Raw genomic sequence first — 26,730 nt, 5'->3', positions numbered from 1 at the left:
CCCAGGCTGTTTTTCACTGTGTCAAACATATAAGAAATATCAACTTTTTTATATATTTAAAGGGCTATTTAGGTAGTCAACAAACAAACATAAAGTACCTCACACTTAAACTTGGAAAACAATATTAATTCTAATAATTTTCTGGAGGTTTTAATTGCTGGGGTCAAATTGACCCCACGGGTAAAAATATGTCAGTAAATATAAAGGTAACAGGAGGGTTAAACATTGAATGGGGTCAAATTGACCCTAAGGTAACAGGAGGGTTAATATTATGTATTTATTTGTTATCAATGTACTGTATTGCCTGGGTTGAAATGGCCTAACTTCAACACACGACATTGTTCCAGAAGACAAAGTGCTGTCGTCTCCCTGCAGGTCCTCCAGAGGCTCATCAAATCGAGGGGGAAGTCTCAGGCTAAACACCTCAATGTGCAGATGGTGGCAGCAGACAAGTTGGCCCAGTGCCCACCAGTGAGTGCTGCTTCGTGACTTCAGAGACAAAAGATCGAAAAAACTTTATAGAACTTGTGAAAAAAAGTATCCCGTCAATGTTGGTTCTGTAAATTCACCAAAATGGTCAATTTTTCTTACGTGCAGGAATTGTTTGACATCATCCTGGACGAGAACCAGCTGGAGGACGCCTGCGAACACCTGGCTGACTACCTGGAGGCCTACTGGAAGGCGACACACCCCCCGAGCAGCAATCCTCCCAACCCCCTGCTCAACCGTACAATGGCCACGGCGGCCCTGGCCGCCTCCCCTGAGCCCGTGTCCAACCTGCAGGTACAGGTGCTCACCTCCCTGCGCAGAAATAGGGATATGTGGCCCGACATGGAAAGCGCCATAGCCAACGAGGGGAAAGAGGAAGAACACGCTCTCTGAAGTCCCGCAGAAAGGAGGGCGGGGGACTCCGGCAACTCGACCTCAACCCTGCAGCCTGCTCTCTTTACCCTGAAGGAGGAGTGCATTCAAACCCTGTTCATGCTGTATATAGAAACACATCCACACAAACGCACCTGACGTAGTAACGAGCCAAATCGACACATGCGGACAGCTCGCGTTTAGAGCGCCCACAAGAAAGATTACGCAGTCGGCTTGCTTCGCTGCAGCTGTGAGAGCAGCTCAACTTAAAACCACACTGGACATCAGGAGTTACCCAGAAGGCACCTCTGCCCTTGGGGCCCCCTCCATTTCGCTGTAATCAAGAGTAAAATGATATCTGCTGCCCCCCCCCCAACATGCCCCCTTTAGCTCGGTGGCCTCCTCTCTCCTGCACTTTTTCTTCTTCTTGGGAGGCTGAATCCAGTTTGCTGTCCTCCTCCGTGTTGCCATGGCACTGCCCCTGAAAACAGCAAGTCATGTCCGCCTCTTCAATCAGAACTGCTTCGTTTGGTGGAGGCTGTTGTTACTAACACTCTGTCTACCTTTAAACTTTTTGTATAACCATTTTAACAACAGAGGACTAATCAGCTTTGTCTCTATCCATAAGTTACTACCGGCTACACATCAATTATGATGAGTTGCACACGGGTAAAGATACCGATGTCACCCGAGCCACGCTACTGCACCAAATGGCTTATCTCCTTATGATTGAGACTTTCATTATTGAGGCGGCAACACAAATACTCCAAAAAACAACAAGAATCTCAGAGCTCATTGCACTTCACATATGTTGGTATTTATTGATTGATGTAAAATAGTTTTAGTAAAACACCCTGTGCTGCAGAGCTCAATTAATTACATAATCATATAATAGTCATATTGACGTTTCTGCTTTTTTGCTGCCATGAAGTCAATCCGCCAGCAGGTGGCGCTGCTGTAATGTTAGATATTGAATCTGCTTGTTGAATAACTTATTTTGTGTATTGGGGTTTGCTGGTAGGTATCATGATTTTTAAAAAACGATTAGTTTAGGAACTAATCGGTTTGACTAATTTAATTATCGCTGTGTTTTGTGTTGATCGTAAGCCAGTGTGTGCAGTGAGTGCATCGTCAGTCATGAACACGAACGTTTTCAAAGGTCCGTCTGGTCGCCGTGGCCCCGTGTTGTCGCCTCACCCTGCTGACTAACCACTGACCGTTTGCCTCTGCTCCGCTGTGTGTGTCTCTGCATGGTTGCTGTGTGGCATGGCTGTGTCTGGCTGCAGGGGCCGTACCTGGTGCACGGGGAGCAGAAGCGGGAAGGGCCTCTGACAGAGTGCGGCGGCACCGGCACCTTGCATGACTATCAGACCGACATGGGAGGAAAGCCTCAGCAGCAGCAGCAGCAGCAGCAGCAGCAAGCCTACCTGCGCTCCTCTCGCGGCCAGCTGAGGGGAGGAAGCGGCCGCGGGCTGTCGAGGCAAGACACCTTTGACTCTGAGACCCAGGGCAGCCGGGACTCCGCGTACACCGAGGCCGGCGACTCCTGCATGGACATTGAGACCGACCCCTACGAAGAGCCCGAGCCGTACCGAGGCGGCGGGGGCAGCCGCCTCCACCTGGCGCAGCATCACGGCAGACAGGCGTCCTGGGAAGACGAAGGCGCCGAGCCGGACCAGGAGAACCTGAACCACCCGACGATGCCCAGCCAGACGCAGCCGCACGGACGCGCCAAGCTGAGGGAGCGTTACTGCCAGGACCCCGTGGACCCCGTGGACACCGAGGCCAACATGAGCCGCAACAAGAACCAGGACGACTGGGGGAGGGACGTCTACATCCGCTGAACACGCGTCTGACCACAGAGGCACGGAAGCTACCGGACAGACGGAGAGATGAAGGGAGGAGGGGACGTTCAGGTTTGGGGTTCAGGAGGAACTGAAGTGTGGGTTTGGGGCCATGCCAGTCAGGCTAACAAGTGAATCTGTTTACATCCCAGTACAATGGAAAGAAAAACATCAACTGCCAGATGACATTCTTGTCAACTTCTTGCAATTCAATTTATTTATGTTTCGGGAAAAAAAAATTACAATTTTTTGTTTCTTTTGTTAATACTTGCATGAATATCATGGATTTCTATACTGACAGCACGAGGACAGTAATTGTTACGATTGTGAATCTATGATTGTGAACCGTACGACTCGATCGCTCCTTCAGTTGTAGAGCGTGGAGGCCGGTGGAGCTGAGGTCCGTCCTGTCCGTCCTCTGCAGTCTTAAACAGGGTCAAAGGTCACCGTCCCCATGTACAGTGTCGGGGTTTCTCTTTACCTTAATCTCACTCAGTGCTCTTGGAGTTCTCCCCTCGCTGAGATCCAGAAGTTACGAGTCTCTCGCCTCCACATTCTTATCACCCAGACCTTAAAAAAAAAAAAAAAGCTGGTGGAGAAGTTGCCATATTTTAAAACACCACAATTTATCGATGTTGCTACACTCATGTAAGCTTGACAACAACAATCACAACAACAAAGAGTACACTCCAAAGACGTTTACTTCTTCCCTGACCTGGTTCAGCCACTGTACCCGACTACATGTCTGACCCAGTCGTCCCGCTTCTCTTTCCCTCTTCCTCGTGGGTGCCGAGGGCGCCCGCAGTAATCACTTGTTCTCTGGGTTTTTTTTTCTTTCTAGCGTGGTGGAGATTCAAAGCAGCACCGCAGTTGTAGTTGTGTGAATGAAGTGTCCTGCCTTATAGTCACTCGCAAACCTAAAAACACCTTTATTTCAAGAAAACTCCAATCACAAGTGCCGGAATGTCTCGCCAAGCCATGTCCACCGCTGCCACGGTGGGACGTCTTAACTCTCGTTCTACTCGTTTTCATATAGCACATCTGCGTCTCGAGGCTACGCTGCACCGTAGCCCGTGCTGTCGCTCCAGCACGTAACGTTATATCGCTCATGTCGGTTTTTTTCCTTTGCACCAGCTTCGTCGTCTGTTTTTCAGGGCTAATGGTGATATATTAAAAACAATTACGTGTGTGTGTGTGTGTGTGGTCAATCACTCCCAACTTCCACCTAAACGGCTAGCTTGTCTGATATTAAATACCACTCTCTTCTTACACTTGATTTCTGACTGAATTGGTGTTGTTTTTTCCTGTGGACATTTTCAATTTTTTAATTTATTTTAAATCTTCTGTTCTTGTGAGGTAGTGAGAGGAGTATGAAGTGGGTGGGGTGGGGGTGGGGATAGGGTCAGCTGTGGTCCTTACTCAGTTATCTATAATGGAGAATCCATGAATGTCTTTGGTGGGCCGCTTTTGCCCGACCCGTCTTCAGTTGAATAAATAAATATTAAATAATGATCAGTAAATAATGTTATTGTTGCGTTATCGCAATTGTTAAAGATATGAAATAACATGTATCATTGGTGCCTGATTGTAGCTACATTTTTGCTTTTTCTGCCTTTCATTTTTAATCTGTGGATAAATTCGTATTTTAATTAAAAATGTAATCAAAATATTCTAATGTGTCACTCAATGAATGGGCTGAGATGTGAAAACAGATTTTGAAAGGTGCAACACCTTTATGTGTTCATCTTGATATTTATTAGAGGTGTTTAAAGGAGGTTTAAGTTTAGGAGAAATCATTTATTACAATGGTGTCGGCTTTTTCAATCATGTATTACCTCAAAATATGTCACACATTTGCACAACATCGAGCATTACCCTGCCTGTAGAACCTGTCCGGAGGCTTTGAAGAGGCAGAAACAAAGGCCATTGTTGAAGCACACTTCAACAGAACTTGACTTGGCGGGAAAGGAAACATTCTACTGAACCAACTGTTGTTTCCTCTTCTAATAAACACTCCTCTATAATTCGAGGGCATTTGATCACGCCTGCTAAGTCTTTACGTCATGGAGGAAACACAATGAGAAAAAGACTGAACTTAAAGTGCAGCTGTATCCAGAATGTGGTTAGTATGTCATGTATTCATTGTTTTCATCATGCTGCAAGGTGAGAAGTTAAGACTGTCATGTGTGGTCACGGTTGTCGCAGCAAGAGAGGACCCAAACGCCGACATTACTCCACAAACTATTTAATTACGAAAAGCACAGACCAGACCAGACAGGAACGACAAAAACGCGGACCAAACAGTACGAAGCCACACTGGGAATGAGACGAACAGGGTTTACATACACAGGCAAGGTGAGAGGATTGGACAACGGGGAACGAGACACAGGTGGACACAATGAGGGCGGGGCCAGCAATCACACAGAAGGAAACAATCAGGACCAAGGCAGACAATCACAGGGAGACAGACGACACAAGGACTTCAAAACAAGACACAAAACTAGACACAAACTCCAGATCATGACAAAGACTCCATGTGTGCAGAGAGTACTGAAATATAACAGATACGCTATCACAGTTCAGTTGTGGGATAAGTACCAAGCTAAAGATATCTATTTTATATAATGCTGGGCAGTTTAGTCCATAAACATATATCTTTAAAAATATATATAATTTAAAGACTGCCGGTTTATTACATATACTGTTAAATAAATGAAGTCATTAAAAAGGTGCAGAAGAATAAAGTAATGTAAATACTCAATTAAAATGCAGTACAAATAATTACCTCAAAATGTCCTAACTGATTCGCTTTAACAAATACAAGTCACACGTTTATTACAGGGACAAAACATGACGGTAAAACCACAGGTAACTTCTGAAATACGTGACCGAGTTGGAAATACCGGGAGATTCCTCCGTATAAACACTTTTGCTTTCTGTTTCCTTGTAATAACGTCGCCGTGCTCCAGAGAATAAACCTGTAACTTGGTGTGATCTCTCTTTCCATACATGGGCTGGCCCCTGTGTGTCATGAGTTGCGTCATCAGTCTCCTGAACGCCGATGGCGTATGTTACCTTCAAGTGCTCCTCTGTAAACTCCGACGTCTGAGCTGCGAGGGCTAAAGTATGGTTTGGATGTTTGATCCAGTTTCTTTTGGTTTCTAAACCCGGTAGCAGACTTCAGAGGCTCGTGTTGGGATGAGCGGGAGGTGGACAGCACTTCACAAACCAATGTTCAGCAGCGTTTCTTTACAAACAGATCGGTAGAAGTTTAGTACATTTACCTAAGCACTGCCGGCTTCTTGGCCTGAATGTTGAGGGTACTTATACTTTACCTCAACCTAGACATTTGTTTGCTACTTTATACCCTACTTTTTCAACTTCTTTGGAATACGATGTACGCTGTGCATCTGTTTGTTGTTGGTTATCTGTAACTTCGGTTGCAGAGACCTAGAACTCTGGTTCTTATAGTGTGTTGGAGATCCCGGAGAGGGCCCACGCTGCCATGAGAGCATGTGCACTCCACACAGAAAGACCGTCTAGAATCGTGGGTTGAACCCAGGCCCCTCTTGCTGTGAGGGGACAGTGCCACTAGACCACTGACCACAGTGCAGCCCTCAATTTAGTTCAGATACATTTATTTTGTACAGCACACAATCACAAATGTGCCTCATAAGTGCTTTACAACATGTACACATACAACATCCTCCGACCTCACGTCGGTACAGGAACAACTCACAGGTGCAATAGATGCCATGTGGACAGAAGGAACAACAGAGAAGATATTAGATTTTTTTATTAAGTAATTTTTCTATAAGAACATTTTTAAATCAACCTTTAACGGCACAATAAATATGAATAACTCAATCTTTGTTGTTGTCTAATCAGTAAGTAAATGAAAATATAAATACATTGAAAAGAGTTTAGTGGGTTCTACAAATAATATATAGGCAGTTAAATATCACTTATATCTCGGTAAATAACTGACTTGGTTGCTTTTCATAATAAAACCTCCACATTTAATCCCATATGAAAATATAAGATTACTATTACATACATATTTCAAAATATAACTTTCAAGAAGGTATAAGTTATTGCTAGACGGCGTGGCTCTTATGGTGTGTTCACACCGGACGCGTCAAAATTTTGACGCGCGTCGAGATTACATGTTAAATCAATGCAAAGCTGCGTCGAAGCTGCGTCGCTGCGTATTTCCCAGCGAGCAGCGCGTCAGACGCGTTTGAAGCAGCACGAACAGAGGGTTTGTCGCGGGGCGAACTGAGCGAACAGACGCAGCTCCTCGACGCGCGAGTTCAAATTTCCCAACTCCGGCAGCAAAGACGCGTGAGTCATAGTTGCGTCAGCCAATCAGCGTTGAGCAGCTCCGCTCGTCATCGTCCTGCCGGTTGAAAAAAATGGAGGAAAAGATTATTGTCGCCGTCTGTGGGCACCCCGAACTTTACGATACAACTCTTTATGCTTACCGAAACCGGAGCTATAAAGATAAAGCGTGGAACAAGGTCGGAGAAACCGTGGGACTACCTGGTACGTTTTGAATGTATGTATTTGCTTTTAATCTCGCTATTTGTTGTACTTTACTATCAACCAACCGCCGGCATATGTGTTTCATGGCAGGAGATCTGCCGCCGGAGGTGGAAAAGTCTCAAGAGACACGTATCAAAGAGAGAAGAGAGAGAGAGCAGCGAGAAGCGCAGTGGGAGAGCAGCTCAGTCCACTAAAAAGTGGAAGTACGCTGCGGTCCTGTGGTTCCTCGACCCATTTATGACTCCGCCCCCGACGCGTCCGACGCGTCTGGTGTGAACACACTTTTTTCGACGCGCGTCAAGACTGCTGCGTCAGACGCGGCGAGAATTTTTTCGACGCGTCCGGTGTGAACGCACCATTAGCTCGGTGTAGCTTCCAGTGTTTCGGATTCATCGCGTGCGTATTCAGACGTTTCCCACAACACCTGAACGCACCACAACTGTGCCCTTTGTCCGTGACTCATTCATGAAAAATACCAAACACTTTGTTTCTGAGAGGCGCACCCACTAACGCTATGCACAAGGAGAAAGCGATATCAGAGGAGGGAATAGAGTTCGCGTGACAGTCAGCAGCTAACCGGGACCGAAGAGTGTCTCCACCGGAAGCGTCGGTCCGTCTCTATTCGTCATTCCGACACTTGTTGGACATGGGCTTTGTTCTGACCAAGATGATGGCGGTGTTCGGTGACAAAGGTAAGATTAAGTTCAACCACAGTTTCATCATCTCGGTTGTTTGTGCCATTCAAGCATGTTGAAACCGGACGGTCTTCGGTTTAACTCCCCCGGTGCCCTCGAGCAAGGCACCGGACCACCACACTGCGCTGCATGGATTCCCACTGCTTCTAATCCTTGGATTAGAGACATTGTGTGTGCTGTGTTGTGTACATGTTTGACAAAGTAGAGTCGTTAAAATAGCATCGGAATAAACATTTCCTTCATTTTGTAAATAGACAACATGAAATTAAAATAATACTTTATTTCATGTAGCTGATCCCACATAAGGATTATTCCCTTGTATTACTTTACATACACATTTCCTTTTATTGTGACTGAGTCAAAGTGTTATTCTCCACAGTGTGTGAACATTACACGGTGATGTCATAACCTCACTTTGGATAACAAACCGTCTCTCACTGCGGGACTGACCTTTATCTTATCAGTCTGTACATTATGTCTGTGAAGCCCTCAAACAGATTGTGCAACTCAAGATTGGAGTGGGTTCAGACGACAATAACAACACATCCAGTGTGCGCTGTTATGGATAAAAGTTGTTTTTCTTTTTTCTTGCAGAGCACAAAGTCATCATTGTGGGTTTGGACAATGCTGGAAAGACCACCATCCTCTATCAGTTGTAAGTGATTTGGCTACTTTATGAGGCAAACACATATAAAAATCACATCTGTGTTTATAATATTTTTCCCTCACACACAGTCTGACAAAGGAAGCCGTGCACACGTCACCAACCATCGGCAGCAACGTGGAGGAGATCACCGTACGTAAAACACACTTCTTGGTTTGGGATATCGGAGGACAGGAGAGCCTTCGAGCCAGCTGGTACTCCTACTACTGCAACACAGAGGTACGGGTCACTTCCTGTCTTCAGCTCAGACACAGACACCAAGAGGGAAACACTCTTCACTGGTGAACAATGAACCGTAAAAGTCAGAAACATTACGTTTTGCATATATATATATATTTATATGTGTGTGTGTGTGTGGGGGCCTGTAGCAGATTTCTTGTGCTATCCTTACAACTGATAACACAGACTCTGAAAATGTGAGACGTCTGTTGATTGCGATGCTATTTCCTGATTCCATTGTGTGTTGTGGCTCTTTCAGATTGTCATCCTGGTCGTGGACAGCACCGACCGCGAGCGTCTCACTCTCACCAAGGAGGAACTGCACCAAATGCTCGCACACGAGGTAGAAATCCAGCTGTGTTGGCAGTTGTGCGTTAATCATAACCCTGTCATAACCCTGATGATCCTCCATGTTTTACCACAACTCACTGTACACCAGAGCAGATTACAGCACATATTACATAATACAAAAGTATTAACATCAACATGTTCAGTACAAAAGGTAAAAGAAGTCTTTGTGCACGATGGCACATTTAAAAATAATGTTTATTACATGGTTATAATTATTGATGCAATAATTTGTTCATCGCTTTAATGTTGAACTACTATGTTCACCGTAGCTTGTGAATCTCTCCACGGGAATCCAAAAAAGTAGTATCTTATCGAAACCTATAATAATGCTTCATCATTTATTTGTTGTTATTATATTTTGTACAATTAATCTAAATCCACAAAGCAATTAAAATAATTAAATAGATGTAATGTAGTCAAAAGTACTACATTTCCCCCTGAATCTGCAGAGTAGAATAATCCTTTTGTTATTAAGTGAAACTGGACTATTTGTGTGTGAGAAACACTCCTGCCTGCTTCCAGTGACTCACTCGCCGTGGAACAAACCCACGACGCAACACGATGAGGAAGTTTCAGCGTCATGAGTCAGTGTGACGTGCCGAAAAAACATTCCGCTGAGGTTTGCTGTTCTTTGTTCTCCAAAGTTGCCGCGGGGACACTTTGGTGGTTTCCAGTGGAAACATTTCAGCTCTTTTTCCGATCGGTCGCTCCAGAAAGCCACACGAGTGACCCGTCTTCTCTCGTTTTAGGACCTACAGAACGCAGCCGTCCTTATTTTGGCCAACAAGCAGGACGTGAAGGGCTCGATGTCGGCGGCGGAGATCTCCCAGTGCCTCACGCTCGACTCCATCTCATCGCACGCCTGGCACGTTCAGGCCTGCTGCGCCCTGACAGGAGAGGGGTGAGTCTTCGCCCCATTGTGTGCACGTCAACTAGAACAAGCCTTCACGCCAACTCCCGCTGGAATGACTCACCGCGCGTCTGTTCTCTCTCTCTCATTCCCAGTCTACCTGCCAGTCTGAACTGGATGAAGTCTCACGTCGTTGCCAACTAGAACACGCGTCGGGCGCAGCGGATCACACCTCCTCGAACTGAGACGACCACGTTGGGGGGGCGTGTCGGGGTTATTTACAGTGTTATTGGGGCGAAGGTCCCGTGGACATGGCATCATGTGATAGAGCCCGCCTCCCCACGTACAGAATGTCTTACTCAGCAGTGTGAGGCCTCGCGGTGGACGGACAGCTGAGCATCATGGGGGATCTCAGAGCCGGTTGACTTTTGCACTGTTCAAGAACCGCTCGGTTATATTTTAATAATCGGGTTTAACTGGAGGCGGTTTCTTTCTCTCCTGTGGTCATGACGATGCACACCGGAGTGTTTAGTGTGCATGTCCTGAAGAACACGTGTAGCCCGGTGCACCATGTTCCTGAGACATCCCGCCACACCAATAGTCTGCCTCTCTACTCTGGTCCCTGTGGGATTCTTTCTTTTCACTGGGTTAATCACATCTTACTTTATTGGACTGCAAAGTAGTAATTAAAGTATCACTTGTTCATTAGAATTGCTCGAACTGAATAAGTTGTACCAAAGATATAACAACCTACATTTGAGTCCCAGGTGATATTTGAAAACACTAAAACATATATTTCCCAGGTAAATGTTGTTTTATTAGGCTAATCTGGGGCCCGTTCATTGCTCCTGTGCCTACACATTAAGTTTTGAGCATAACAATCATGATCTCTTACTTTACTGTAACTACTTCTGCAACAACCTAATTTTATACCTTTCTCTTTCCAGTGGCAAACTGAGTTCAGTTGCTTGAAAAGCTTTTACTTTTACACAGTAACTGAGACTCCTGTGGCCTCAGAAACTCAGCAATGTTGGGATACAAGTGTGCACATGTTATAATAATACTGTATGCCAATGAACGACAAGACACTTCTGTGAGACCTTAACATGTTTAGTAATTTATTTTTGAGAAAACAAAGCTCTATTATCTGTATATTACAGGAATTTCCCGATTAGGAAAAAGAGCTAGCTGCTAAGGACCGATTCATATTTTTAAAAATATATATTGTATTGTGTAATTTAAAAATAAAGAAATATTGTGGTTATTACAAATATGCAGTCAGTGTTGTCAATGTTGTCAAGCTGGGATATTCTTTGTTTCACTCAGTGAGGTGCTGTTGACTGGGCGGGATGGACTTTCCCTTTAGAACACACAGGGAAAGCAATGGCACAAATACATCCTCTTGAGACCCAGCCCATTCTTTTGTGTCCACTGTGGACATTTTGGTTTTGCGTCTCTTCTTTGACTCATTTGAGTTCTCCTATGAAGTCCTGCTGTACTCTGAAGAGGACCTCCTGGGCTTTCCAGTGATACCACGTGGGTCGGGGTCGGAGGATGACAACTTCCTCTTTCTTTTGACACAAGATCAGTCAGCACATTTTAGGGACAGTCAAAAGTTTAGTCAAATTTTGTTTAACTATTGTCTTTTTTACCATGATATTCATATAATGTCTTGTTTAAGACCATGTCAGGAATTATATATTTAGTTCTGAAAGCATTTCAGTTATTTGTTTTGTAAATAATCTCAATTATAGTGGACACCAGGACAACATCTATGTCTTTAATGACTCAACATTGTTGTTGGAGGTGGAACTAATGCATGATATTCGTCTGCATTACCAAGAATATCACCACTAAAAATAAAACATGCAAAAGAATACATGAAGAACAATAAAGAATGATGAACAAAAGATTAGTTTAGGTAATCACAATTAAAATAAATATATCCGTTCTAAGTTAATTCTGGACATGAGAGTTTTAATATAAAATGTTCTACCGTCCTTCAACCAGCAAGCAAAACAATCCAGATAAAGAATGATTTAGTTTAATAATCAAGTTGAATGTATTATTTGTTTAATATCACTCTACAGTCATAATTTGTTCGTTTATCTTCTATATTTTTCTGTCTTTTCATACAAAAATAGTCCTATGGTCCACTACAGTGGACATGTTGTAAATCTTAAAATTTAAATAATTTTCAAAATGCTTAAATTGTAAGATGTTTATCTAACTTTACATACGTAGGAAATCACAAAAAAATAAGAAGTTGGAAGACACTATTTTCCTTCAGTTCCCAGGAGGCTATATCAAACCCATATTCACAGCAGTTTTGGCAGCAAAATACCAAATTAATCTTTATTATGCTTGTTTTATACTGAAGGATGTTAGCCTGGATAATGAAGAATAAACTCTTGCATATTCATTTATATGCCTGTTATGATGAATGAAGGCCTAAAACCGCTTAAAAGATTATGTTATAGCGGGAATCAACTTGATTTTTACATGCCTCCTCTTCCTTCTCTGGAAGGTAGTTCAACGAAAAAGAGGGGGCATCCGGATTTGAACCGGGGACCTCTTGATCTGCAGTCAAATGCTCTACCACTGAGCTATACCCCCTTCGCTAAGAGGAGGCCGCATGAGCCAGATTAGACTCACTACGCAGAGCATTGCGTATCAACCTTTGAACGAACACGATTACATTGTGTCGCCACTCGTGGTTTTTAACTTGTATTTCCCCAGCACGGCTATATTTTTCCCACCAGGAGGAGAAATCCGCTAACGGTCGTGTCTGCATGCACCCACACACCGAGCTGTCAACGTAGTCACGTTAACGAGAAGGTCTTCTACATCAAAGGGGAAACACGTAACACGAAATACACGAAATACACGAAATACACGAAACACACAGGCGTGGTGTGGGTTGAAAAAGGTTTAGTATTTAGGTTCCGGTTAGGAGCGGCATAGTTTCACTAAAATGCAGTGTTGGAATGTAACTTAATGACGTCAGCCTAAGGTCTACTATGCAAGACTTACTTTGGTATATATTTAAGATGACTTTGCTCTTAACCTGAGTGTTTACATTTTATTAATTAATGAATTCCCGTCACAAATATATCAGAGTGTCTCATTCAGTCCCAATGTTTTATTCAGTAAAATATATTATTCAACATTATCTTAAACAAAATAATAATTTTCATCTTACCGATATTAATTAACCCTCCTGTTATGTTGCGGGTCAAATTGACCCGTTTCAAAGTTTGAAAATCTAGGAAAAATACTTCTAAGTACTTTTTCTGTATAAAACTTCTTCTGCTTACCTTATTTAGTGTAATCAACGTAAAAAAAATACTAAAAAAATATCATGTATTTGCAACCCCCCCCCTGCAGACTATCTATAACATCTATAACAGAGATGATGAAAGTGAAGGCTAAAAGTCACCAAAAGAGTCACGTTTAGACTATTTCTTTCTTTGTAAATGTAGGACAGTCTTTCTTACTCCCTCCCACCAAGTTTCAACACACACACTCACACCAACACACACACCAACACACACACTAACACACGCGCGCACAGACACCAACACACACACACACACACACTTTACAGACCATGTTTATCATCTCCTAACTTTCCCCCTAAATACACCTTTATTGGACATGGGACACTAATGTGAGGGTTTCTTTCATGTCTCAACTAATAAATATGTAGTATAGTACTTCTAATATACTTTCTGTCTGACTGGGAGAGACACACACCCTGTCTCATCCCAATCTCAGACCCACACACATTCTCTTTCTAACGACCCCAGCTGTGCGAGAAATACAGAAACTATTTTGACGGGAACCTTTATTTTTCCCTGCGTGAAAACTCCACTCACACGTATCAGGGGAGGGGCCAAACATACAAAATGGTTGCTGAGCAGTCCTACAACATTACACTCTGCAGATACATACGACTGCACCAAGAGGATGACTGTGTGCTGGCCTTTGGTCATCTTTTATCATATAATTTATGCATCTTAACACTAAAAATAAACATAACTAACGTTTACTTTCAATACAAATCCTTTATGACTCATGTGGCTTGCTTTTTAGTGGGCGGGTCATTATGACCCTGAACAGCACAGGTGTCTCATCTCTATTTATCTACATCACCCCATGAAAAAAAAAAACTTACAAAATGCAAATAAAATTTAGGAGAAAATACATGTTATGGTAGACTAATGCAATTTAGATTTAGATTTTTTCAATGTACCTAAAAAATAGTTTGAACATGTATTTTTCATTAAAAACGAGTGCGTGATCCTGATTGAACTCTGATCTATGGAGGGGCAAATAACTCAATTCCACTAAAAACTGATTTAATTGTTAGTAATGTTGTTGGTGATGAGGTACAAACTATAGTTTTTAGAATGTTTTGGTTTCTGATCACTTTTGGATGATTCAACATTAACCGGGTCAAATTGACCCGGGAACATCACGGCTGTATGTAAGAAACGAACATAACAGGAGGGTTAAGAAATGTGCATATTGCTGAAATAATCATAGTCTATCATGATAGGGTTCTCTACAATAAAGTTCCCCGGTTTCTGAACTTTGCTATGATTCCTTTCCTTTTCTTCCCTTCCTAATCTGCTTCTCCTTAACAAGACATGTTAACATTGTGCTCAATAAGTATTACATTGAATACAATCGGGATTTTTTTTTTTATTAAAGAAAATAATAGTTATTCCAACCTCTGTGTATTTATTTAAAGTCAGCATAACCTCTCTATAACATTCACACCTGCTGCTGGGCACACTGTCCCTTTGTGTTTTTGGTCTGCGTTATGCAACAGGGTGCTATTGCCTTTGCAGCTGTGGATATAATAAACGCTCAGCTTTTCTTTGCAAAGGATTCTGTGTTTTCTCTGAGAGCGGATATAAACTATGAAAGCTGTGGCTAAGAGGTGGAGTCCGCCACAGTGCTTGTAAGGCTTGATTTATGTCTGTGTCACAGGCCATAAAAACAATAACTGCTCATAATTAAACTGCGAAAGAGAGACTTTTACGTTCCACATGTTGTTGTTAGAGCTGTTTTGAGAAGTCATAAACAAACTTGACATGGAATGAGTGCTATCCTACCTAGCACTGATTGTAGCCCTGTTATTGTGAGCATCATGATGTCTTGCCTCACATGTCAGACGTCTCACTGTGGCAGCTGGTTTGGACAGAGGGAGGCGCCATTCACACCGCTGACCGTCAAACCCCAGTGGCTGGTTATCCCAAACAGAAGAAAACAATGTATAATATTATTAAATAAAAAAGAGTATAACTCAATACCCAGGCTTTAATCAAGTGCAGATGACAGCTTTTTCCTTTTCTGCTCCAAAGCCTAATCAGCTAACCTGTGTGTCTTTGTAGTCACCATGACAACGGATGAACAGCATTGAGGACGGGAGAATAGTTAAAAACAGGGGTGGTGTGTGGAGAGAGAGAGAGAGAGAGAGAGAAAGAAAAAAAGAGATTTTGAGGGAGGAAGACGACTTCAGAGAACACTTGTTTTTGCAAAGAGAGGAAGAGGAGGGAGACGAAGAAGGCAGCTGGGACACAAGCTTTTTTATTGATTGTGTTGTCTTCTTCTGGCCATCATGTGTTTCAGTTTGGTGATGCTTCTCCTCGGTGTCTCCCAAACAGAGCTGGCGAGAGTTTGGGTTCAACATCAAGCAGGTGAGCTGTGTGTATTTCTTCATCACCGTTACTTTAACAGGTCACATGTCCACCTGTCTGGTCTTTAAAGTCACACCTGAAGCCGTGTAGCTTCATCTTTTGCTCAACTAAAGTCTGGACGTCTGTGCAGTTAAACTCAAAACAATATGGTATGGCAAATGGGTTTCAACATTAGTTGTCTGTTTGTTATTCGTTAAAAGAATAGTTAATATTCTAATTCATTAATTTTGTTATGATAATGAGGTGTGTGCTACTGTTGCTATTTCAACTCACTGTAAACCGCACAACTTCAGTCAGTCTTTATGGAGCAGCAAATGGGCGTGCCGTGCCCTTTTTATTTTATGCACAATAGTAAATGACCTATAGTTTAGCTAAAAGTAAAAGACTAAAAATATCCCATTCCACAAGTATGCGAATGAGTCTAAACAACAACCCATAAACAGTCTCAGGTTTAAAATTAGACTCTGGTTTTCTTCTCGTCTTCTGGCTGGACACGTTATGAGGAACCACACTGGAGGATGTGTTTTTTTGGGACATTACAAACTCCTCTCCTGCCTGCTCCTGAAATGTGTTTCAGGTGAAACAGCATCACGTGCAGGAGGTGGTCATGCATGTGCTTGGCAAATATCCTCCTCTCCTTTGCCTAATTTGGTTTTATCTGCCTTGTCACTCAACACGATACACTGCTCAGTTTTTAAAAATTACCTTGATCCCGAGGGAGTCGTCCACACCATCTTGACCAGACTGTGAAAACACAGAGCTGAACATGAATTGTGTACGCATCAGTGACCTCAGTGTTTGGCCTCCTGTGAGAAGTTTGCTTAGCGAGATTAGCGAGCTCCAGACGTGTTGGAGCTAATCTGGAAAATAAAGAAAAGTTATGTGACAAAGATTGTTTTGATTGGATCATGGATAGGATTTTTATTATCTGTGGACCCCAGATGCACTCTTATTTCATGTGTTATTTAACTTGTAATAAACAAAACACGCTTGTGGTTTAGAGAAAGTAGAGCGGAAAAAGCAATATTAGTTATAGCTGCCAACAGCTGAGCAACTTGGACTCATGTTGTAAATTGGCATGGTGTACATTGGCAATCTCCCCTTTTCTCTTATTTGTTCTCGCGGAACATGAAAAGTAAAAGATAAGGTTTTTGGGCTTTTGCATGCAGAGATTGGGTTTCACCATGACAGAAGAAAAGTGAGTTCATCTCTTCACAAGAACAACCAAAACTGGAATGTCTTTGTAATTTTATTATAAAAAACATGACTTTGTTCACCCCCTTAGGGATGTCATGAATTACATTAGCGAGGAGACTCAGCATGGCGAGTCTTGCTGAAATATGTCAGCAGCTCATGTAGCGGCTTAAATACATTCTCAGAGATGCACATGAACAGCGTCACAGCTATTTAATAATGGAGGTGGCAAAGTTCAGTTCAACATGCACATTTATCTACACAAATATAAAGCACTCTTTTTAATCTGCAAGACCAAAGTGTCTTGAATATGTGGATGAAACTTAACAAAAGCTCTACATATCTGCAGTTCAACCACAAGGCCTTGAAATAAACGCATGTTTATCGTGGGTCATGTGGAGGAGTCTGAGCCAACTCATCCAGCCACAGTTCAGGAAGGGTGTGTCCTCCTCTCAGACCGCTCACGGAAAGTCAGCCAGACGTTGTGGTTTGCTATTTTTCTAAAAGCCCGAGCAGAGCTCTGCTTTCTGACCAGAACATCTGCTGTTTCATTGCCCACTTTGGACAACGCGCGGATCCTCGTTTGCTTCAGTTTGTTGGACTCTTGCATCCTGAAACAATCTGTGTTCTGGACCTGCCGGGGCAGCTTGAAGCATGACGGTTTTCTCACCTTCTGACTCACGAGTCGGCTGCAGGGCGCACCACGCTGCTGTTATCGAGCAGATGTACACAAATAATCCAGGTCCATCTTGATATTGATTCACAAGGTATTCTGTTGCAATCCACACCCGTTGATTATTGTTTTTTTATTATGCTTAATGAACAATTTTGCATGAATTGGGATAATATATATATTATCACTATGACTGAGCAAAGCTCAGAGTATTGGAAATAGATGAGTGCAGACTAAAGGGAGTTCTGGTCAGTTTCTCTTGCAGTCTCTGATAGTTTTGGCTACCTGCCCGTGATTTTAATACCACATGGTGACCTGAGAAGACATTAGAAGTCCCCGCTTCATATTCGTTGCCTGCATCCCTCCCAGCTTCTATAAGATCAGAGTTTTTATCTGCTGCACTGTGGACTTCAACAACCGCACGCACAACATTTCTCCTCTTACCTCATAGATGCCATAATAGGGCGGATTCAGCACTCAACAATCACACATCTACGTTTAATACACCAGCTGTCACGGACGCATTGACGCACCAGCTCATTGAATGAAAGAGGGAAGAGAAAAAACTCATGACAAAAACAAGATCCCTGAGGTCATGACATTTGTGTTATCACATAAGCAACTTGTTATATAAGAGCTTTGTAGTTCTGATTCCTTTGGAAGACATCAATGTGATACTTGTGTTAGAGTGATCTCCAGCCAACAGTCTGGACTCTGGGGGCTTGGAACAGGACATGTAGTTCAGGGGCCAGCAGGCACGTGTTCCCCACAGGTTCCCCACAGTCAGGACAGAAATGCCAGCATCAAACCAACATCAGCTAACATGTCACTGGCTTTGAGAGGAGCTGCATCGGGTGCTGGCACACATAACAAGTCATTTCGGAGCTAAATGTGTTTTCCTGCCGATTATGCAGTTTTTTTGTTCGGACAAACCGCCTTGGAGTAGAGGCCCGCTGCTTTTTGTGTAAAAATAAGAGGAACGATTACAATCTTGTCTGTTCATTTGCTAAAGAATGGCAGGATTTAAAAGCTGCCGGCCAATTCAAATGGAAGGTGCGTCTGGTCCAACGCCTGAAAAATAGAGGCGGTGTCTTTTCATGAGAACAGCGGCCCAGACTGCATTGATTACAACATGGACCATGTGGGAATTCACATCGGTGCGCCATGCGTTTCACACCCATGTCACGACGCCCTCAGTGAGTTATGTCTACGTCTCAAGATCCAGCTGGATGGCAAACATTTTATTGAATGTGACACTTAACATGACTTAAACCTCAAGCTAGTGTGTAATTATTTTGCATTTGACACACAAAAGAAGTGTGAACACCTCCTGGTGTTTTCCAAGACCCACGTCGTTAATGTGCTGCATGAGGAGGTCATTACGATAGATTGTAATCCGGTGCGTCACAGTGGTCTTCAGTTTACAGCAAGATGGCACTGAGCATGACCAAGTACGGCTTCAAGTCAAACGCCTCCAGCAGAAGTACATTGCATGTCTATATAATAATAATCACCTTCAATCTTATATTGCGCTTCTTTAAGTACCCGAAGTCGCTTTACAGTCCAGTAGTCAAACACAGTGATACCGGTGGTGGTAAACTACATCAGTAGCCACAGTTGCCCTGTCTAAGTTAATTAACCGTAAAACACCAATTACAAAACTTCAGCGTCAAAAATATTTAGTTTGTCAAGGGAGTGGGGGTGGGGTGGAGGGCAGTACCGCTAATGTTAGCTAGCTAGCAGTTAGCACGATATTGGGCGCAAATACGCACTTTCACATACAAGAAGCGGTGAAAACGGCGGGTTACATCAACGTTACGGATGTTTGAGCTCGGGCTTCCGAGCCGGACCACTATCAGATCCGGTAGAGTCGCCCATGCTCAGTTTTACTCTGCTCAGTTACCGAGTCCCGACATGAAACCACCGGAGCAACAGAGACGAACTCTTCGCGGCAGCCGAGCTGACCACGGCGGGGAATTCGCGGTGTTTCTGAAGGGACGCTGAACACGACGGAGTGAATATCTTGGCTTTTTTTGAGGTTCCCGGCCGCCACTTCAAACCCCTCCTGTAGTTCACTGAAAAGCCAGAAAGGAAAAAACAGCGAACGTTCAGTACAGGAGGTGAACCATATTTAGGGTTAGGGGAGACACTCCGTGTGCGGAAGGAGCGCCGTCTCGAGGCTTATATAGGCTGCGACGTGACGTCACTACCGTGTTGTGTCTGGACAAATACCGCGAATCGCCGTAAATGTTTTAAAACGACCACAACAGATAAATAAATGGATCATCTGGCATGCTTTTTTTGTGGAAAAGCCTAGTTTCTAAATGTTTAAACATCCATAGCTGGATAAAGACAGACCCACTGTTGTTATTATATCTGGCAACATACAGTCGTGAAGTATTTAGATTCTATATTGTACTTTATTTACAAGTTCCTAATGATAAGACAACAATATAAATCAAATAATAGCTGATGATTTATCATAAACTATATTTGTATAAGCTGCCATAAATTTAAGACGTGTGTTTAAAATGTTCTTTCATTTTTGGTTTTTATCATTTTAAATATCTCCAAAATAAGGTTTATGCAGATAATTCTTTGCGAAAGCTAGATATATACCACTTAGATGGCAGACTTTATGCATAATTTCATTACGTTTTACACAAGACAACACTGCAAGTTTGTTTTTTAGAAGTTCTAAAGTCAAACCGCTTTTACTAACTTAGTGACCGCTTATGTTTCTGAAGATGTAACCCAAAAGTGTTCTACGCCTGCGTTGGCTCTGTATATCAGGAACATAAATTACTCTTGGGTGCTCAGTCAAGTCCACATGTACAGCTCTGTCAGTGACCAAGATGTTTAGATCTAATACTCGGTGCTCCATCAGACATACATTTTCAATTTAAACTCCTAAAGATAAATGTGGCTTTTAATGTGTGGTTTTGAAGAAAGACAAGCCATCAATTAAAACACCCAGAAGTTTAAACAAAGCCTACATACCTCAGTCTGCTGACTGAACACGGTTCACATTGTTTGTAGGATTTGACAGCTCCTTCCTATTGTTACATGTATTCTTTCTGTCTTCAATCAACAATGTCTTTAACTGACAAGGCTGAGTTTGACAATATCTTAGGACGATTGTAATTTCTCAATTGCCTGAGTGTCTGATTACTGAGGCACAACAGTAAACACTATTGTTAAGAGTCTGAATAAAACTGGCATTTGAAATGTTTGGGTGTGCTTTCTCCTCCTCTTAAATAAAAAAATTATAATGAGTCTTTTAATCTGCGGATTTAGAATTTAAAATGCATCAGTTGATATGGAAGAAAGTTGCAAGTTATACATAATGCCAGCCCATAATGACCAGAACAGTCTTCTATATATATATATATATATATATTTTGTGGGACAGACAATGGGTCCAGTGTGACGTCCCAGCGGCATGGAGAGTCAACTGGAGGTGACGGACATGCTCACAGAGAGCAGCGGTCGTCTTCAGGCCACGCTAGGATAAGCAGGGCGGTCCTGGGTGGAGGAATAACCATCAACACCCTGCCAGACAACATGACACGCGTACTGGTGAGAGCTGCACCTCAGTATTTTGCCTGACTGTAATGGTTGGTGATATTTATTATCCTTTTGGCTTTTGACACGTTCTATTTGTTTTAGTTGGAGGTGAACACTGCTTTCTTTTGGAAATAGAGTTTACTTGTTTCCATTCGTGACAGCACAGACACCACTCCCACGACGCCCTTACGCCCTCTGATGCTCTGTGTTTTTCTTGTCTGCAAGGAGGATTCTGGGAAGTATTACACATGGCGTAGCCTTGGCCCAGATGACCAGCGCACAGAGGAACTATGGGTAGACATGAGTGATGTCCGGCATGGCCAAGTGAGAGTCCATGGCATTCTGTCAAACTCATACAATCAGGCTGTGGTGAGTCTCACGCACACACACACACACACACACACACACACACACACACACACACACACACACACACACACACACACACACACACACACACACACACACACACATGCATGCAAGGCTTTACTTTGTCGGTTATTTGGAAATAAAGAAAAATAAAAGAGAAGGAAATACTTTACCAGACCACCATAACAAATGTGTGACAGTTCATCAAGAGGGCGGAGCTTAGTGGTGACGCATTTGACTACACATTAAATCTGGGTGCCCACAAGTTATGAAATTATTTTCAGGGTGCTTTCAGCGTATATTTGAATTGATTATTCACGCTGATAGAAAAATGTATAATTCCCATTCCCCTGGTGAGCGCTTAAGTGCTTAATAACACTGCAGTCATTGGAAGTACACAGACAATTATTGATTATTTATCCCTTTAAGAAGAAAAACCTGCATTTATAGGACTCCACAACATGAGTTAACATTTAATCCATAAGGTTATTTAAAGTTGTCAATATGCACATGTGAGGTATTCTCCATCTCTCATTGAATGTGCAAGTTATTCATAAACATTTTTATGGATGGTGATTATCCTGGCTGGCAGAGATTCTTCATGGGAGGGTTCAGCTGTGTGGTAAATCATTTGCATGCAGATCATGAGGTCCTGCAATTTCACTCTGAGTGCCCCCTGATTATATCACAAGTCAGAGACATAAGAAATACAGTGTATTGATATGGTTGAGACAAAGATAATGGCTGTTTACCAGACAAGGACATATTCCAAAATGTTTCCCCTTGATATTTCAGTGTAATGAGAAGCCACCAGAGTAAACAGAAACAAGTCCTCTTATTTTATGGGTTAGGTATACTAACACCGTACATCTGACTATATCCTTAGAATAACAGGGAAGGTTTCTGACCTTAGAAATCAAAGAGAGAATCCTGATTCTTTGCCTTCATGTGAATTAGAACCAGCCAGAGCAAATGTACAATTAGGATGCACTCTGTTAAAGTTGTTTGATCAGTGCTTTATTCATTTAGTCACCTTCCAGACTACAAAATTATAATTAAGACACGATGTTATGGTGGCTATAGCAGCTGACTGCAGTGGCCCTCAGCTTAAATCATCATTAAAATGTTCTTATACTAGGCCATCAGCCAGAGGAAATGTACGGTAGTTGTTATACAGGAAATAGCTGAGTGCATTTTGCAGATCAGGAGATCTGTGGTTTTAATCCACATGCACTTCGCTTGTGACGGCATGTTTTTCAATATTTGTTTTTTCAACGTGGTGTGTTTGTTTAAAATTAAAATGGTTATGTGTACTCTCTCAAGTCATTCCTGAGATATGGAGACCAACCGGGACTTTAAACTTCTATTAAAACTGATCAGTTTACTGAGACTATACGCGAGGACTTCTCAATGTTCAGACTCACCAGTGTGAAAACGTGCCAAGTACATCTCTTCTAAGTCCTTGGTGACATGGAGTGCAAAAGGCCAACACTGCAGCAAGTCCAAGGAAATATGTTCACAAAAAGCGAATACAGAATTCTGCTGTAACATTTGATGTGAGCCAGGATGGAGTTGAGTCTGAGACATAAGGTCACAGTGCTGGAGGGGCCAAGGGCCCGGGAGATGTTGGTAGAAGCCAAGAGCTCCAGGCCTGCCAGAAGCTGCCCAGGTTTGACCTCTGTTGTCCGACACCTGGCACCTGTGTTCTACATGCAGCTCACTTTAATCTGGGAAGGCATTCTCCAAGTGGAGACAGGACTTTGGCTTTATAGAAACATACAATCCTGGTTAGATAGTTGGAGAAGGAACAGTTTTTACATCAGAATCCAAATTGTTGAGACTAAAAAGAAAAACATGTTTGCAGTTTGAGAAATACATTATATTCCCCAACATGGGGCGGCTTTAGCTCAGTGGGGTAAGAGGGCCGTCCTGCAACCGCAGGGTTGTGGGTTCGATCCCCGCCTCCCATTAGTTGCAAGTCAAGTGTCCTTGAGCAAGGCACTGAACCCCAGTCTTCCGGCGCTTCACCGCAGCCCACTGCTCCTTAATAACTTAGGATGGGTTAAATGCAGAGAACTAATTTCCCCTTGGGGATTAATAAAAGTGTATATTCTATATTCTATATTTTAAGACATGAATCATAGCGTTATACATCTTGGCTATTTAGCAGAATATCTGTTTTGATAAGTTCCCGCCAGGTAACCTCAATGACATGCTCCTAAGCGGCCAAGTTGTGTCTATGTTTTAAGCAGATTATTGCAAAAATAGTGACATCAGTATGCAATATCCAGACATAGCCTGCCTGTGCACACAAGTACTATGCACAATATGGACATGGGGGTGTAGCTAAGTTGTAGAGCATTTGAATATATATATATAAATTGCCATTTTTTCCCAGATAAGTACAGGTTGTGCATTTATTCTTCCCATTCCCCCTTCTTTAAGAGCAGGTGAGGATGCTTACTGCCATAGAGGAGCACAGTATTACCTCAATATCTTATCCTTTGTCTCTGTCTGTTTCTGTCTACTCTCCTTGCAGAGGGTTGCCCTGTCGTTTGACTTTCCTTTTTACGGACATTACCTGAGGCAGATCACCATAGCAACTGGAGGTGCTTTTAGATGTTATAGCAGATGTTCAAGTAACCTTTCCTGCCAATGCTCCGTGTTTTTGCGAGGTAACAAGTCGTACTCGAGCCTTACATGTTCTTCCATCTGGCTGTTTTCAGGGTTTATCTTCACAGGGGACATTACTCACCGCATGCTGACTGCAACGCAGTACATCGCCCCTCTAATGGCTAATTTTGACCCCAGCTACTCTAAAGAATCCACTGTGCAATACGTGGATAATGGTAAGACACCAGCTCATATTTGAACGCGATTGTCCGGCTACTTGTCGGACTCCTGTTTGACCGGCACTCTTTTCAGGTGAGGTGTTTGTGGTCCAGTGGGACCGGGTCAGACTCCCTGGAAAGGAGTCAGAAGGGGCCTTTACGTTTCAGGCTGCACTTTACAAAACAGGAGCCATCGCGTTCAGCTATCGAGATGTGAGACACACCTCTGAGCTCTAAGTGGCCTTCTAGACTTGTTCTCTTCCTTGTGCTGGATGCATAAGCGATGCCTCTCTTTGTCTGCTCATCAGGTACCTCTGTCATTAGATGCGATTGGTTCAGCTGAGCATCCAGTGAAGGTCGGTTTGTCTGATGCCTTCATGGTCACGCAACCTTCTCCTCAGTCGCCAGGTCAGCCGTGTTAATGCCTGTCCACTTGTGTATAGAGTACTTTTTGTTCTTTTTTCCTTTTCCTTTCTGTCCTACGGTTATGTTTATGCACCAAATAATCAAGCAACTTCCTTGTATGTGAAAATCTGCTCACGATAAATCTGATTCCGATTCAGATGCCCAACGGCGGACGATTTATGAGTACCATCGGGTTGAGACAGACTCGACAAAGATCACCAGCTTCTCTGCTGTTGAGTTCACTCCACTGCCTAGTAAGTATCCTTACCCCTCATCTTCAAAGGATTAGTTTCACACATTCAATAATGTTAGATACCAACACTCAAACAATACATCTTCTGTTGTTGCGCTTGTCTCTTTCTCTGTGCAGCCTGCCTGCAGCATGACAGCTGCGAGCTCTGCCTCTCATCCAACCAGACCGTCGGTTGTAGCTGGTGCAACGTACTCCAGAGGTGGGTGGGACATTAAAATGAGATTAGATAATCCATTATTAGCCCCGCAGTTGGGAAATTAACATTACCCCAAATGTCCATGTGGCCCTTATAAATGGACATATTGTGTGTTTTAGGTGTTCAGATGGCATGGATCGACACAGGCAAGAATGGTTGGACTACGCCTGCTCAGAAGAGGTATTGCCGGACGTCAGGAATACATTTATCTGATTATTTGTCTATTTTTGAGAGCTGTGCATCTATTATGTTAGCAGAGCAAAAATGCAACCTGCGAGGATTACTCCAGAGGGGAGAGCTCCACTGGTTCCTCTACCACACCAGCGATGGAGGACGTGTCGTCATGGACTCTACAAAACGGTTGTGACGGTGAGGCAGAGCTATTTATTTGGCGGAATGATATACAATACAGTAGCCTACTGTGTGCAGTATTTCACCAAATGAGGCCATATAAAAGGCCATATATTTAAGTCTGGCAATGGCGAGTTAATACTTGGAAGTGGCATTATAATGAAGCCTTATGAAGGGAGATCATTTTGGGCTGTATCTTCAATGCAGATGTGAGGACAGATTCTTCAACCAAGAGTGAGGGGTGGGCCAACACAGGAGTGATAGCTGGGATAGCAGCTGCGCTGGTGTTACTTTTGGCTCTGATACTGGTAGCACTTTACATCAACTCCCATCCTACTGCTGCATCACTTTACCTCATCCAGGTGAGCACTGGATGTGGCCTACACCTTCCCTGACAAAAGCCACGGATGCTTTCATTACACATGTCCATAACAATTGTTCTGTGCTTGATTTTTATTTCATTCTCAGCGACGCAAGAACTACTGGCCGTCTTTGAAGTTTCAGAAGCAACACCCGGGTTACACAGAAGTGGAAGGAGCGGGTCATGAAAAAGACAGCATTGTTGAAGCTGGGCCATGTTGAAACGATGGATGTAAACCTGGATGCACGTTTGCATTGAACCGATTTATACAAACATTCACATATATGCATTTGTCCAAAGTTATTTGTCCATGTTTCCATTGCAAAAAGATGCAACAGTCTGTGTAGATTAAAGCTGAATGTTATATGATACTGAATTGTTTCATTGGAAATGTATATCTCTGCTGTAATATTGGGTTTCATTTCACCCTCATTTCTCAAACACGATCTAATTTGACTGCAATGAATTGGGCGATACATGGCACAACGATGTTAACTTTGAATAAAAAACATACACCATGCGGTTTTATATCAAACAAAATAAAGATGTGGATGTGCTTCAGTTTGGTGGTGGAATTGATTCTTTATAGTTCTAACTTTTGTTTTGAAAGGACATCCTGCACAGTACCTGGAGTACTTAAGCCTGAAAGGTGACAACCCCAAAGGAAAGTGGGATGTACATGTGTGGGTATGCAGACAGTACAGCACTTTTGTCAACAGGTGTCAGTCTAACCAAATGTATCACATGGACATCAAGTAGGACATGCAGTGAACGTGGCAGATTTGTTCAAATT

The 26,730-nt window shown here is 42.9% G+C and overlaps 4 protein-coding genes, 1 long non-coding RNA gene and 1 other non-coding gene across 11 annotated transcripts in view; 4 read left to right on the top strand and 2 right to left on the bottom strand.

Moving 5' to 3' along the window:
* Positions 1–896, top strand: part of cacnb1 (calcium channel, voltage-dependent, beta 1 subunit) — a 28,039-nt gene extending 27,143 nt beyond the window's left edge. For all 4 annotated transcript variants that reach the window (XM_056407404.1, XM_056407403.1, XM_056407402.1 and 1 more), the window contains 2 exons: positions 376–471; positions 598–896. In XM_056407404.1, the coding sequence (XP_056263379.1) occupies positions 376–471; positions 598–882 (381 nt within the window). In that variant the 3' untranslated portion in view covers positions 883–896. The remainder of the gene's footprint in view (positions 1–375; positions 472–597) is intronic.
* Positions 897–901: 5 nt separating this feature from the next.
* On the top strand, positions 902–4,376 carry LOC130188865 (voltage-dependent L-type calcium channel subunit beta-1-like). Its single transcript, XM_056407407.1, has one exon. It carries the CDS (start codon positions 2,112–2,114, stop codon positions 2,703–2,705), a length of 594 nt encoding a protein of 197 aa, XP_056263382.1. The 5' UTR covers positions 902–2,111; the 3' UTR covers positions 2,706–4,376.
* Positions 4,377–6,483: 2,107 nt separating this feature from the next.
* On the bottom strand, positions 6,484–7,346 carry LOC130188507 (uncharacterized). Its single transcript, XR_008830625.1, has 2 exons — positions 7,190–7,346; positions 6,484–7,104 (listed from the first exon to the last, which is right to left on the bottom strand). It is a non-coding gene; the product is annotated as an uncharacterized LOC130188507 (long non-coding RNA).
* Positions 7,113–11,300, top strand: arl5c (ADP-ribosylation factor-like 5C). Of its 2 annotated transcripts, none has more exons than XM_056406896.1 (7): positions 7,113–7,250; positions 7,341–7,942; positions 8,540–8,600; positions 8,681–8,828; positions 9,088–9,171; positions 9,929–10,080; positions 10,185–11,300. In XM_056406896.1, the coding sequence occupies exons 2-7, from the start codon at positions 7,897–7,899 to the stop codon at positions 10,231–10,233; spliced, it is 540 nt and encodes a 179-aa protein (XP_056262871.1). In that variant the 5' UTR covers positions 7,113–7,250; positions 7,341–7,896; the 3' UTR covers positions 10,234–11,300. The 2 variants fall into 2 exon arrangements, with proteins under 2 accessions (XP_056262871.1, XP_056262872.1); XM_056406897.1 differs by having other exon boundaries at positions 7,113–7,263.
* A 1,273-nt stretch (positions 11,301–12,573) lies between these two features.
* trnac-gca (transfer RNA cysteine (anticodon GCA)) lies at positions 12,574–12,645 on the bottom strand. Its single transcript has one exon. It is a non-coding gene; the product is annotated as a tRNA-Cys (tRNA).
* A 2,945-nt stretch (positions 12,646–15,590) lies between these two features.
* Positions 15,591–26,498, top strand: LOC130189330 (plexin domain-containing protein 1-like). 2 transcript variants are annotated; one of them, XM_056408119.1, is made up of 13 exons: positions 15,591–15,737; positions 21,017–21,183; positions 21,397–21,540; positions 24,080–24,149; positions 24,267–24,389; positions 24,466–24,584; positions 24,680–24,779; positions 24,935–25,030; positions 25,147–25,228; positions 25,345–25,405; positions 25,483–25,594; positions 25,784–25,938; positions 26,045–26,498. In XM_056408119.1, the coding sequence occupies exons 1-13, from the start codon at positions 15,659–15,661 to the stop codon at positions 26,156–26,158; spliced, it is 1,422 nt and encodes a 473-aa protein (XP_056264094.1). In that variant the 5' UTR covers positions 15,591–15,658; the 3' UTR covers positions 26,159–26,498. The 2 variants fall into 2 exon arrangements, with proteins under 2 accessions (XP_056264094.1, XP_056264093.1); XM_056408118.1 differs by having other exon boundaries at positions 25,480–25,594.
* Positions 26,499–26,730: the final 232 nt, after the last annotated feature.

The sequence above is a fragment of the Pseudoliparis swirei genome, chromosome 23 (genome assembly GCF_029220125.1).
Source record: "Pseudoliparis swirei isolate HS2019 ecotype Mariana Trench chromosome 23, NWPU_hadal_v1, whole genome shotgun sequence".
NCBI classification, from domain to species: Eukaryota; Metazoa; Chordata; class Actinopteri; order Perciformes; family Liparidae; genus Pseudoliparis; species Pseudoliparis swirei.
This window is presented reverse-complemented; position numbering and strand designations above follow the sequence as displayed.

What these genes read in the sequence shown, in the direction of transcription:
- LOC130188865 (XM_056407407.1), top strand. Translation starts at nt 2,112, where the DNA reads ATGGTTGCTGTGTGGCATGGCTGTGTCTGGCTGCAGGGGCCGTACCTG.
- arl5c (XM_056406896.1), top strand. Translation starts at nt 7,897, where the DNA reads ATGGGCTTTGTTCTGACCAAGATGATGGCGGTGTTCGGTGACAAAG. An exon ending in ACCACCATCCTCTATCAGTT is followed by an intron (nt 8,601 to 8,680) that starts GTAAGTGATTTG and finishes CCTCACACACAG; the next exon opens with TCTGACAAAGGAAGCCGTGC. An exon ending in TGCGCCCTGACAGGAGAGGG is followed by an intron (nt 10,081 to 10,184) that starts GTGAGTCTTCGC and finishes TCTCATTCCCAG; the next exon opens with TCTACCTGCCAGTCTGAACT.
- LOC130189330 (XM_056408118.1), top strand. Translation starts at nt 15,659, where the DNA reads ATGTGTTTCAGTTTGGTGATGCTTCTCCTCGGTGTCTCCCAAACAGAG. An exon ending in TTGGGTTCAACATCAAGCAG is followed by an intron (nt 15,738 to 21,016) that starts GTGAGCTGTGTG and finishes TTTGTGGGACAG; the next exon opens with ACAATGGGTCCAGTGTGACG. An exon ending in ACTCATACAATCAGGCTGTG is followed by an intron (nt 21,541 to 24,079) that starts GTGAGTCTCACG and finishes CTCTCCTTGCAG; the next exon opens with AGGGTTGCCCTGTCGTTTGA.